Source organism: Cherax quadricarinatus, chromosome 21 (assembly GCF_038502225.1).
Source record: "Cherax quadricarinatus isolate ZL_2023a chromosome 21, ASM3850222v1, whole genome shotgun sequence".
Taxonomy (NCBI): Eukaryota; Metazoa; Arthropoda; class Malacostraca; order Decapoda; family Parastacidae; genus Cherax; species Cherax quadricarinatus.
Window position 1 is genome coordinate 26,241,473 of NC_091312.1, and position 13,200 is coordinate 26,254,672.

At 39.4% G+C, this 13,200-nt stretch overlaps 1 protein-coding gene across 4 annotated transcripts in view; it reads left to right on the forward strand.

Moving 5' to 3' along the window:
- The window catches only part of LOC128688995 (oxidized purine nucleoside triphosphate hydrolase), a 53,947-nt gene that overhangs the window by 24,086 nt on the left and 16,661 nt on the right, over nt 1-13,200 (forward strand). For 2 of the 4 annotated variants that reach the window (XM_070087347.1, XM_070087343.1), the window contains exon 2: nt 5,466-5,654. In XM_070087347.1, coding sequence (XP_069943448.1) covers nt 5,497-5,654 — 158 coding nt within the window. In that variant the 5' untranslated portion in view covers nt 5,466-5,496. Of the gene's footprint in view, nt 1-2,705; nt 2,853-5,465; nt 5,655-13,200 lie in introns of those variants that run through there. The other 2 variants (XM_070087344.1, XM_070087346.1) reach the window with 2 other exon arrangements.

Genomic DNA, 13,200 nt, shown 5'->3' on the forward strand with positions numbered 1-13,200 from the left:
ATCCAGCTTGAATCGTTCTTTCCAGAGTGATTTATGCTAAGCTTCGGGCGTCATTCTAATTGGATAGTGGCATCCAATAAGAACATAAGAACATAAGAACGAAGGAACACTGCAGAAGGCCTACTGGCCCATGCGAGGCAGGTCCAAGTCTCCTACCGGCTTAAGCCAATGCACCCAACCTAGACAGGTCAGGTCACATTGACTTAAGGGAGGAACACGGCAATCGCAGAAGACCTAGGCTTCTGGGATTAGTTGGTTGGGTGTTGGCAAGTTAGGTCTTCTGTGATTGGTTATTGGAGAGTTACAACCCTATAGCTCTCCAACAACCAATCACAGAATACCATGGTGTAATAACCAACTATTCGGTCACAGTACTGTAACAACCTGCCGCCTCACGCACCACCATGTATAACACCAACACAACAAAATAATTTTAAATATGACTGAACATCTTGGCGGCATCTTGATCCACTTTACTGCCAACTAATTTGTAATACAGATAAATTATCTGAAACGAGTAAATGATTAAATTTTCCTTAATCACAGCCACTGTAGCAACAGTATAATGGTAAAAGACAAACATTCTAAAACTGATACCGTGTCTAGACTGTGGAAACTAGAAATTCAACCGACACTTTAGCTATTGGCAAATCAAGAGTAGAGACAAGTGTCAGAAGGAAATCTTACCGATATAAAACATTATCTACAAAGAACAGAGGTACAGGTAAAGCCACGACGACCAGCACTGTACAGCAGGCTCCCCCACACCCTCCAATTTTCCTACGCATTAAAAGATTATTTATCCTTCACTGTTGACCTTAACGTTCAGTTTAGTCAGTTATTCGCAGTTGATCCTCGGCTGAACACCCATTATTATGCGCCCCCAGTTCCCTTCTTGTGAGCGGTAGTCAAGACATTACAAAGGCACATAATAGGTCTAGGGGAATCACTGAACTGGTGAAGCTTAAACTCATGGCAAGTGAATCCTAAAACTCACACGTCCAGTGCTTAGGCACCCATGGTATCTAAACAAGTTACAGTACTGGTAAACTGCTTGCCATTAGTTAAGTAAGGTAAGGTTCTTCAGGAAACAGAGCAAGCGTTTCCTGACGAGGGTCTTAGATGATGACCCGCCGCTGGAGTTTTTGGTCATGTGACTGAGGCCTTCCGATGGCTTACCGGTCCACCCCTTTAAAAATCATGGTCATATTTATAGCCATTTAGTACTTTGCCATTACTACAAGCAGTACATATAAGTAGCATTATCGTAAATTTTACGATATTTACAAGCTATCTACACTACGTAACAGTTGAGCAAATTGTTATTATTGGGACACATTAGCAAAACTGATAACTAGAATTTTGATGGTTTAAATTGTTCAGAGATTCATGGGAATAAACGCGTTAGAAAATTAGCGTGGAAAAATATTTATTATATTCATGAGGAAGTGTTACTATTATTATTATACAGTCGAGGAAGTGTTAAACCTGCAGGGGCCATACAGCTCCTGGAGTATGGTAGGTAATCAGATTTGATCCAGGGAAGAAGGTAGCTCCACGCCCCTAAATCAAGATCCCTTCAACAGCAACAATATCTGTTTATGTAGCTAAAAACAGCAGTGTAACGCCACCACATCGTGAAGCCCACGATACAACGGTGTGACTTCAGAACACACTGTGACGCCAGAATACAGCAGTATGCTGCCACAACACAACAGTATGACATCACAACACCAGTGACACTGCAACACAGCAGCGTGACGCCACAAACCAACAGTGTGACACCACAGCACCAGTGTGACGCTACAACACAGCAGTGTAACTTTACAGCACACCTTAACGCTTGCTAGCACAGCTTAATGGTCACTCACGATTCTACGTTCTGAGAACAAAGAACTTCCTTGAGGTTGTACTGTGAAAAGATTGTTTCAACGTTTACCTGTACATCGTATATAGCGCGGAGTATAAACTTTAGTTAGTACTCTAATGGTTGTAGTTTAGTAAACAGCAACTACCTACCCAGGGAGATATTATTTAACATTTTTCACTCTGGTTGGGTGGTTGATATTTTCTTTCTGTCTTATCAACATGATGACAAGTAAATCTTACAAATTTATGCTCGATTTCTAAAGAGACTTATTTATTTTTACTGTCCTTTTTCCTGACTATGTTTATGCTTGTAGAACTATTGAGAGACAGAACCAGCCTCTCGACTGGCAGTGAAATCCTTTACACAATGAGAAAGTAAACTCAGTAAAAGTGTGACGATATAAACACTGCTGCCCCCGCAGTGACCTGTTCTGCCGGAATATATGTCAAACTAGACGTGTTTTCCCCTCGCTGCCTGAGTGAAGAGATGCTTCCATCCCTGACTCCTTCACTTCTCAAGAGGCGCGTGAGTTTCCCTGTCTCCTAATATCATGTTTATTTTCCCCCTATAATTTACCTTGTCCATAATTACTATCGCATTTGCTTTGTCTGCTTTCGTAAGATGGAGTTTAGGATTTTTCCTTAATTCATGGTATAACTTAAATCTTTGATGACAATTGTGTTGCTCAGACCTCTGTAAACAGGGAACCTGATGTGCCCCTTGACGTTCCAGAGAGTCAGGCACTCAGCACCATGAACAGACCCAGGAGCTTTAACTCACTGCCCTCAAGAGGCCCAGAAGCTGTAGCTCTCGCCCGTGATAGACCCAGGAGCTATAATTGTAACCCTTGACAGGTCCAGAAACTGATGCCGACACCTTGGAAAAGCTCGTACCTCGGCACCTTCATTAGGCCCAGGTGATGTAGCTCAACATCCTAACAAGGCCCAGGTGATGATGAGGAAGACATGCAAAAAATTACAAGGTTGGTGCCTCACCCAGTAGTCTTATATATTCCTGAAGACTACGGTGCTCTTCACTAGCTCCAAGGCTAAGCTGAGGGACTGATTATCTCATCTTTTGCATATAGTTCTACATTCTTCAGATTATGTCCTTACATTGCATTGATAAAGCCAGTGGCTGACCAAACATTATACTTGTGTCTAATTCTTCATACTGTAGGTATTGTGTACCACTTATGTACAAAATCAACCCTCCTCTCTTCTCACTATTTTATGCTACTTTCTCAGTCTAAATAAATCCTCATTCTATACATAAAAAGCCACATGTTGCGAAAAAAATGCTTTGATTAAGTTTCGTTCTGGGCAGAGCTTAAGTCTCTCTCTAGAGTTTTAGCAAATCTCTGTGTAGATAGTCATGGAATTATGACTCTTTTAACCTTTACCAACAGAATAAATGTTGTTCCAATAAGATCATATTCTGCAACGTTTTGCATTTTTTTTTTTATTCCACTCTTTGCCATTTGGATCCCCACTGTTTTCTGCGGTAGAAAGGAACAGGAACACAGAGAGGTCAAGACATCAGTGGCAGAAGTGAGCAAGTGAGAGAGTAGCATCAAGGCCGCCTGACTGGGTTTCCCAGTTCACAGTACCTTGTTCTCCCACAAACGTTCAGATATGAGCGTTTCCTGGTTCTTATTTTTTTTCTCGTCCACCTCGATGCCATGGGTATCCTGGCTGGTTACTGTCATTTGTTTATATATATATATATATATATATATATATATATATATATATATATATATATATATATGTATATGTATATGTATATGTATATGTATATATGTTGGTAGAATTACCGACAATATGTAAAGTAAAAGGACACAAGTGCAACTAATGTGACATTTTACTGTGGCAACGTTTCGCTCTCCATGACCTTTGTGAAGCTCCTGGAGAGCGAAACGTTGCCACAATAAAATGTCACATTAGTTGCACTTGTGTCCTTTTACTTTAAGTCAATTCTTTATTTGTGGTTAAATAAACGTATCATAATCTTTATTATTCATTATGTACTTGAAGAAATAATTATTATTATTGTTATTATTACATTAAGCTAGTAGTGAGCTGTCCTGTGTCTTGCGAATACCTGCTTAGTGGATATACAGTGTTGATTCACCAACTTTATCACCAGTTAGAGGTGGAAATAAAAATATGGTAGCAGGGAAAACCTTTTATTATAGTCTTTTGTCTAAGGCTGTACTTGATCGAGTCTTGATAAAGCCCAGCCTTGGGTGAAACATCGTAATAAAAGGCTTCCCCTTGCTATCAGTTTCTTTATCTCCACTAACTGGTTTACCCCGTTGTTTACTAGGGAAAGGAGGAGCTGGAGAAGAACAAGGTGATTCGTAGCAATCTTCATGGAAATGATAAAGAAAGATTTAAGTAGCAGGACATCTGTGATGACGACAGAGCCTCTGGAACCTATTAACTCGTTTTCTTTGCTCCAGCACCAATTTGCTGAACAAAAAGGTTGATAATATATTCATTGAAAGACGAGAAAAAATTTCTTAGCCACACACCTGGACAACAAAGATTCAGCCCTCACATCGGCACATACAGAACTAAGTTACTATGCACCTCAAACATCATTACTCTGTGTTGCGGATCTGTTGTGTGGATCTGTTGTGAGGGTCTCTTGTGAATATCTCTTGTGAGGGTCTGTTGAGTGTACCTGCTGTGTGAACCTGTTGCGTTGATTTGTTCTAATGTTGCGTCTGGTATATATGCATGGTGATCTACAACAACAAATCACCCATCCCATCCTAACTTATCAAAAATCTGTTATTAGGACGATCACTCATTCAAGTTCCAAATAAAACGCACACTATTTACAAGTCCAAATTTGCTACACCTGGCCATGCAGAAACAAGTAAGTATATACAGAGAAAGATCGCAGTCAGCAGGATTCGAACCTATTACAAGGAGACTGGCATGGTTTTTCAAGTAACGTTCTAGACCACTCAGCCATAAGTAACTAAGTTTATACAGGTATACACAAGTACAGTTACATAGATTGTCGTTCATAGCAGCATATGTGTAGAGAACTTAAGATAACCTAAAAAAGCCAGAGTGACTTATTTCCATTGGGAGTCTTTTAATACCTTATTATTATTCTGTAGAAGATATAATATCTTATTATTATACTATAAAGGCTATATACTAGGAATAAGGTAAAAAAAAAAGCTATTTACATTTGTATGAGTGTAAGTTAAGAAAATAAAAAAATAATTCATGATTTCTTCTTCTTATTATTATTATTATTACGATAATAATAATAATAATAATAATAATAATAATAATAATAATAATAATAATAATAATAATAATTATTATTATTATTATTATTATTATTATTATTATTATTATTACGATAATAATAATAATAATAATAATAATAATAATTATTATTATTATTATTATTATTATTATTATCATCAAATGCGCTCTGGATACGTGCATTTTGACAACTTCGACTGAAAAATCACCCCTAATTTATATATTTTTACGAGCAGAAAATGAAAAAAATATATGATAAATATAACACGCATAATTGTAAGTAAATGGTTTATATTATATAGCAGATGGAACCCATGACGCGCCAAGTCCAAGATGTCTGAACTGACCAAGAAGCTCTTCACTTTAGCCTTCATCAGAGAAGGAAATCGCCTCCTGTTGGGGTACAAGAAGCGAGGGTTTGGCCAGGGAAGGTGGAATGCCTTTGGAGGCAAGGTGGAAGCAGGTGAAACTCCCGAGGAGGCAGCTGTGAGGTGAGTCAATACTTGGGTCTGCTGAAGCTTGCCTCTGAACATCCGTTTTCCTCACCACGGGTCACAGAGAGAGAGAGACTTCCTGCACGGTACACTATATTATTGCTCTTTATTACGCTTCCTTTATTCAGTAAGTTTATTTAGGTACAGGTACACACTAGTACAGTTTTCATACATAGTGTAAATTACCTAGGATACTCCCCCCCCAAAAAAAAAAAAAAATAATCAGACGATTTATTTCCACAGGTGTTCGCAAATTTATAAGAATTGTATTGTTGTTAATAAAAATATATATACTAGTTTCATGTTTACAGATTTTTACACTGCCGTTTTACACTTCTTCAATTTTTGAATTATTGCAACACAATATTTTAAAAAAAAAGCTAAATGTGTTACAGGTTCATAGTTTGTACAGTGTTTCAGGCAGAATAATTATTGCATAGTTGTGTTAAAATATAAACGATTAATTTAAGACAACAAAATTTTGGCTGATACCGATACCCAATTTTCGGCTGATACCGATACTTTTCCCGTATTTTTTTTTTATTTTTAAAATTACAATGACTATGTTCAATATATAAGAGAATGTTTATTTCACAATGGTTATTAAATAACACAGGAAGGTTAAATATTAAATAATGTAATTTCTCTGAGATGATACTGTCGTTACTTATTACATGGTATGTTTTGCTGGTTGTCGAAGGCACTTGTCGAATGTGTGTGTTCATGTCTGTGTACTCTATGTACTCACCTATATTTGGTTGCAGGGGTCGATTCGTAGCTCCTGACCCCGATGTGTGTGTGTACTCGCCATCTGCGGTCTTTGTCCTTCCCCAAGTTTCATGAGTTTGTACTTGGTGGGGTTAAACTCCAGGAGCCATTTGTCGGAGCAGGATTGTCGCCTGTTCAGATCCCTTTGTAGTCTTACCTGATCCTCGTTCGAGTTCTTTTCATTAGTTTCACGTAGTCTGCGAACAGAGACACCTCTGACTATCCCTTCCATCATGTCATTCAGATATACAGGAAAGAGCACCGGCCCTAGGGTTGACCCTTGTGGAACCCCACTCCACACATGCTCCCACTCTGACGCCTCGTCACGTACCATCACTCGTTGTTTCCTTCCTGTCAAGTATTCCCTGATTCAAAGCAGTGCTTGTCCTGTTATTTATGCCTGCTCCTTTAGCTTATGTACCAGTCTCTTGTGCGGTATTGTGTGGAAAGCCTTCTTACAGTTCAAGAAAATGCAATCTGCCCATCCCTCTTTCATTTCGTACTGCTATTGCCTTGTGTGTGTGTATCTATGTACTCTCCTGTGTGTGTATGTGTGCATATTCTCCTATTTGTGTGTGTGTACTTTCCCATCTGTGTGTCTGTGTACTCTTCTATGTGTGTGTGTGTGTACCCTCCTACGTGCGTGTCTGTGTACTCTGTGTGCGCGCTCACGTGCTTGCATACGTTTCTGTATGTGTGTGTGAGAAAGAGAGAAAGTAACTCTCACAATCGTGATGTAGTGTGCTAATGTTGATATTTTTAAGTACACATGCAAAATTAATATTTTAAAAGGTATCGGCTGATATCGGTTGTTTTTTAACCGATACCGATACTTTGGCACATCCCATTATATATATATATATATATATATATATATATATATATATATATATATATATATATATATATATATATATATATATATATATGCAATAAGATCACAGTAAACAGGTGATTTCAGAATATGCAAAACAACCACTCTGAAAGAATAGAGAAATTCCAAGCGCTTTCGTGACTACTCACATTATCAAGGAACTATGTTCCTTGATAATGTGAGTAGTCATGAAAGCGCTTGGAATTTCTCTATTCTTTCAGAGTGGTTGTTATGCATATATATATATATATATATATATATATATATATATATATATATATATATATATATATATATATATATATATATATACACACACACACACACACACACACACACACACACACACACACTTCTTCTGAGGCGAACACCAATCAAATAACTGCTACAGCATATGGGCGCCAAGCAAACCTAAGACAGCATTCCGCCATCTTAATAAGGAATCGTTCAGGACCCTGTACACCGTGTACGTTAGACCCATATTGGAGTATGCGGCACCAGTTTGGAACCCACATCTAGCCAAGCACGTAAAGAAACTGGAGAAAGTGCAAAGGTTTGCAACAAGACTAGTCCCAGAGCTAAGGGGTATGTCCTGCGAGGAGAGGTTAAGGGAAATCGACCTGACGACACTGGAGGACGAGAGATAAGGGGGACATGATAATGACATAAAATACTGAGAGGAATTGACAAGGTGGACAGAGACAATGCTCCAGAGTTGGGACACAGCAACAAGGGAACACAGTTGGAAGTTAAAGACACAGATGAATCACAGTGATGTTAGGAAGTATTTCTTCAGTCACAGAGTAGTCAGGAAGTGGAATAGTTTGGGAAGCTGTGTAGTGGAGGCAGGATCCATTCATAGCTTTAAGCAGAGGTATGATAAAGGTAATGGTGCAGGGAGAGTGACCAAGTAGCGGCCAGTGAAGAGACGGGGCCAGGAGCTATGAATCGACCCCTGCAACCACAACTAGGTGAGTACACACACACACAGTAACCATTAAAAAAAATAGTGAATTCCCCGTGCTTTCGTTGATTTACCACTCCAGTGAGCGAAACAGTTCCACAATGTCCAAGTGCTGCATTGGAGTCTTATTTAAATGGGATTGTTGTTATTTATTAATTCTGGCAAATGGGTGCACATGCATCGTAATGAGATATTTATTAAGGCATCAATTTACCCACCGAGATGTTAGGTAAACATATAGCGTGGGTAATTTTACCACCTATATTACCCACCAGAGGCATGACAGTGCCCCTAATGGGTAAGAGTTGCTGTGTCTTTAACTATTATCATTGTTACTAGTAATAGTTACACAACCTTTATTAACAGTGGGCCACTTTTACACTTCCCACTATGACTGTAAACATATCGATTTTGTAAAACAGCCTCAAGACTACCACAGACTGTCTGTGTATAATTTAGAATACGTGGTTTGCATTTCACGATAGTAGTAAGAAGGCAAGTGATTGTCGACAGTGCAGTCACTTAGGTCATCTTCATTGACGAAGTTTCGATCTTTCGACCTTGATCACTTCAAATGCATATATTTGGTGTTATCAAGAGCCAAGGACCGAAAAAGTCTTCAATAAATTTTTTTTTTTATGTGAATGGAATCGGGTTCACTTTCCTCATTTCATGAAAGGTTTTGGTATATACAAGAATATCACCAGCATAATTATTTGCTTGGTTAAAAACACAAGAACAAATACTTAGGGCATTTTATTATGGGAACTTTTCGGACCTGTGACTTTGTTCACTCCAGGACAAACTTTTTCACAATAAACTCTCCTAAGTCCTTCCTCATGTGGCTTTATCCACCACGTCTCGGCACTGCATACCAGGTTTTCACTATAAATATTTGTGGTTTTCCCGAGCATTGATTTTTCTTTTATCATGTTGTGGTCTGGTCAGCAGTATTTACCTCGCTTTAGCTTGATAAAGCTTAACATCGGCCAGAGAAAAAACTGCATCTCCAGCCCTGGCATGTAGAATAAGGAGTGTGGTCTCTATAGTGAAGATATCTCGCCAGGGGACACTTTAAAGGGTGATAGCTCAGAGAGGCGGCACCACCTGGAATCACCTGGCTGCTCCTCTGTGCCCTGCGGGGAATGTGTGTGTGTGTGTGTGTGTGTGTGTGTGTGTGTGTGTGTGTGTGCTGTCCGCTTCTCTGGCAAGTATAAATAAGAATATAAAAATGTGGGATTTGAGAGCTGCAATAGGCCTATGCTCGGCAGATCCTCAGAACCAATCCCTTTTTACTCCCAGTGTCTGTTGAACCTATTTTTTAAAGCTACCTAACGTGTTAGCTTGAATGACTAGGCAGATTGCTCCAATCTTCCATAACTACTGCTAAAGTTACTTTTTACTATCCTTTCTAAATCTAAGGGACTGATCACCTCAAACTGCTACTTCAAGTCGTCCACCGTCTCCAATAAATTCTTCGCGGATGGGGGACTGATCATCACAAACTACTTCTATATGTCTTCAAGCATCTGCCGTTTTATTCTCTGTTTTGGACTGATGATGCCACTGGTTGGAGAAAGACTTCCACTATAAATATTCTCGAGTTTTACACATGCATTATTCATCTACTTGTGAATTTTGTAAACCATTAATATTAAATGTAATTTATTTGTGATAGCTCGTGACAAGCACCTCTGTTATCTCCGGATTATTAACCAGGGTCTCCTTGTTTGCTAGAACCAAATCAAGCAGATTGTCCCCTCGTCGGTTCTATCACAAATTGACAAGTCAAACACATGTGCAACAATATCCATTTTTACTGATGAAAGGTTTCATCAGTCGAGTACAAAGATGAATCAGAAGCCTGGAGACATCGGCGTTAGTGGAAGACCAGGTAAACGAAATGTAGAGGCAGTTTCATGTAGTCAGTCCATCCTAGGAGCAAGATGACAAGTCTCCTAGCCTATACCAAGAGCATAGGGTCAGAGGCTTATATTAGAGAAAAGTGAGGTGTAGCGTCTTGAAGATGAGGTCACAGGTGAGCTGGGCCCACTAGTGGCAGCAGGTCATGCTAAACATACCAACAAGTTGATTAGTAAGACATTTGCAACACTAGGAATTTTATATTTACGAAAGGCTTCGCCTGCGCTGCAGGTTTCGTTAGTCGAATAGAGATGAATGAGAATTCTGGGACATCAGCGTTGATGGAAGACGAAGTGTAGAGGTAGTATGATGTAATCAGTTCACCACCCTAGGCTCGTTGCCGTATGTCCGTCGTCCTCGTTCGTTGTTGTATTAATGTCCTACATTGATCCTGGAGTACAGCAAACGAGTTAGAAAATTTATGGTGATACCGACATGTGGAAAAAACACTTATGTATAGTTCAGGACATTTATTAAAGGAAACGTTTCACCACGAGTGACCTCTTCAGTCCAAATACAGAGGTAACTAAGAAAACGAGTATATATAGTGGCAGGAGTCAAATATAAAGATACTTAACTGTTGCATATGTGTCTTACCTAACAGACTGTCGGTATTTTATACCATTTTAATATTCACTCTTTCAGACACAAACACAATGGTATCTTGGTACAGAACAAAAAACACCTTGAGAATGGTTGGATTTGAGAGGGACGTGACCTCTCAATGAGGTCACCTCCTGACAGTATATAAAGCTCCATACTGTCACTTCAACTTCACAGACGGGTCATCGCAAGATTAAGACCCGTGCCAGGACTCCGGTCTTGGCGAACATTATACATACTTCAATTTCACATTGTTTCAGACTATGGAACAAATACTCTTCTCCAGGCTGAGGAATTGACCACTTCAGAGCTACATCTTCAAGGGTGATAACTGATTACATCGTCTTCACATCTCTTCTACTTCTACCAACTTTTCTGTACTCGACTGAAGAATCCTACTGTGTAGGCGAAACGTTTCGAAATAAAGATACATAACTGTTGCATAGTAAGACATATTTGCAACAGGTAGGTTTCTTCACTCATGTTGGGGCCCGAATATGCAAAATTGTTAGAGGTATGAACACTGCTACCAGCTCCCTAATCTTGACTCTTAAATTACCGGCATCATTACTACAACTATAACTACAGTAATTACTACCACTACAACAATTCGACTAAAACCATTATTACCACTATAACAATTACCGCCACTGCAACAGTTACCACCACTGCAATAATTACCACTAATACAATAATTGCCCCACTACACAAATTGCCACGGGTAGGATAAGATAAGATTTGTTGGGATTTTTAACTCGGAGGGTTAGGCCACCCGGTATAACCCAAGAAAGTCAGTGCGACATCGGGGACGGTCTTATTTCCATTGGGGTCCTTCAATCTTGTCCCCCAGGATGCGACCCATATCAGTCGACTAACACCCAGGTACCTACTTACTCCTGGGTGAACATACGCACCTGGTCGGGAATTGAAACACGGACACTCGGTGTGTGTGAGACGAGTGCGTTGTCTATCAATACCGTGACTGGAACAATACAGAAATAACTTGTACATAGGACAGAAAAGTTTATGACGGCGTTTCAGTGACTTGTAAATGGTTCTAGTCGGACCGAAATGTCGTCATAAGCTGCTTTCTCTCTCCTGTGTTGCCTATCAAGCCACGGGACAACAATTGCTGTCACAACAATTATTACCACTACAACAATTATTCCAATTCATAGGTTACCACCACTACAATAGTCACTAGCAACCACATGTGACTGTGTGTAAAGGTTCCCAGGCGTTGTTCTCACTGTGGTCACCAGTCCGCTATGCAGCTTTTGCCCATCTGGGATGCACAGATCTGCGTCCCTCCCTCTCGCACGCTTGCTCTTCCCTCGCCACATATGTTTTTTTTCAATTCAATTCAATTCAATTCAAGTTTATTCTCTATAATGGTTACAATGTGGGGTTTACAGGTTTTGGGTATTTTGTGGTTTACATGTTATAAAACACTAATTACAGAGGGGGCCACTAGGACACCTAGCATGGCTAGGCATTTCGAGCAGACTTAGATTAATTCTTAACATTAAGTCCTTACAGATTATAGTATTAAGGCTAAGTGACTACATCATAGTTTTGAGTTTAGCAATGTGAATGCTTTTGTTTTGGCACAATACAAGGTGTCTATATTTGAGTAACATAGGCAAACTTATGACTTGTTAGGATTTATTATTTTAAGATTAAGATTAGTATTTCTGGGTTTATAGTAAGTGGGTGAGTGAGTGTAATTTTGAACCACCAGGTGGTTATCATGTAGTTAGTTGTCGGGGTGGATCAGGGAGATAAGATGTTTTCTAACCGTAGTTTTGAAAGTGATGAATGTGTCTGCAGTTCTAGAGTTTTCAGGTAGGGTGTTCCAGATTTTAGGTCCTTTGAAATAAATTGAATTTTTGTAAAGGTTTAGTCGAACTCGGGGAATGTCATAGAGATGTTTGTGTCTGGTGTTATGCCTGTGGATCCTGTCACAACTATCAAGAAAGCGTTTTAGGTCAAGGTTAATATAGGAATTTAAGGTCCTGTAGATATAGATTGCACAGTAGTAAGTGTGGATGTTCTGAACAGGGAGTAAGTTTAGATCTATGAAGAGTGGGGGGGTGTGTTGCCAGGGATGGGATTTAGTGATTATTCTTACTGCGGCTTTTTGTTGGGTTATTATTGGCTTTAGGTGTGTTGCTGCAGTTGAACCCTAAGCACAGATAGCATAGGTGAGGTATGGATATATAAGTGAATGGTATAGTGTGAGAAGGGCAGTTTGCGGTACGTAGTATCGTATCTTGGAGAGGATCCCCACCGTTTTGGATACTATTTTTGTTGTGTTGGATATGGGTGCTGAAATTTAGGTTGTTGTCGAGGTATAGGCCAAGGAATTTGCCCTCATTATGTCTGACAATTAGAGTGTTGTTGGTGGCTAA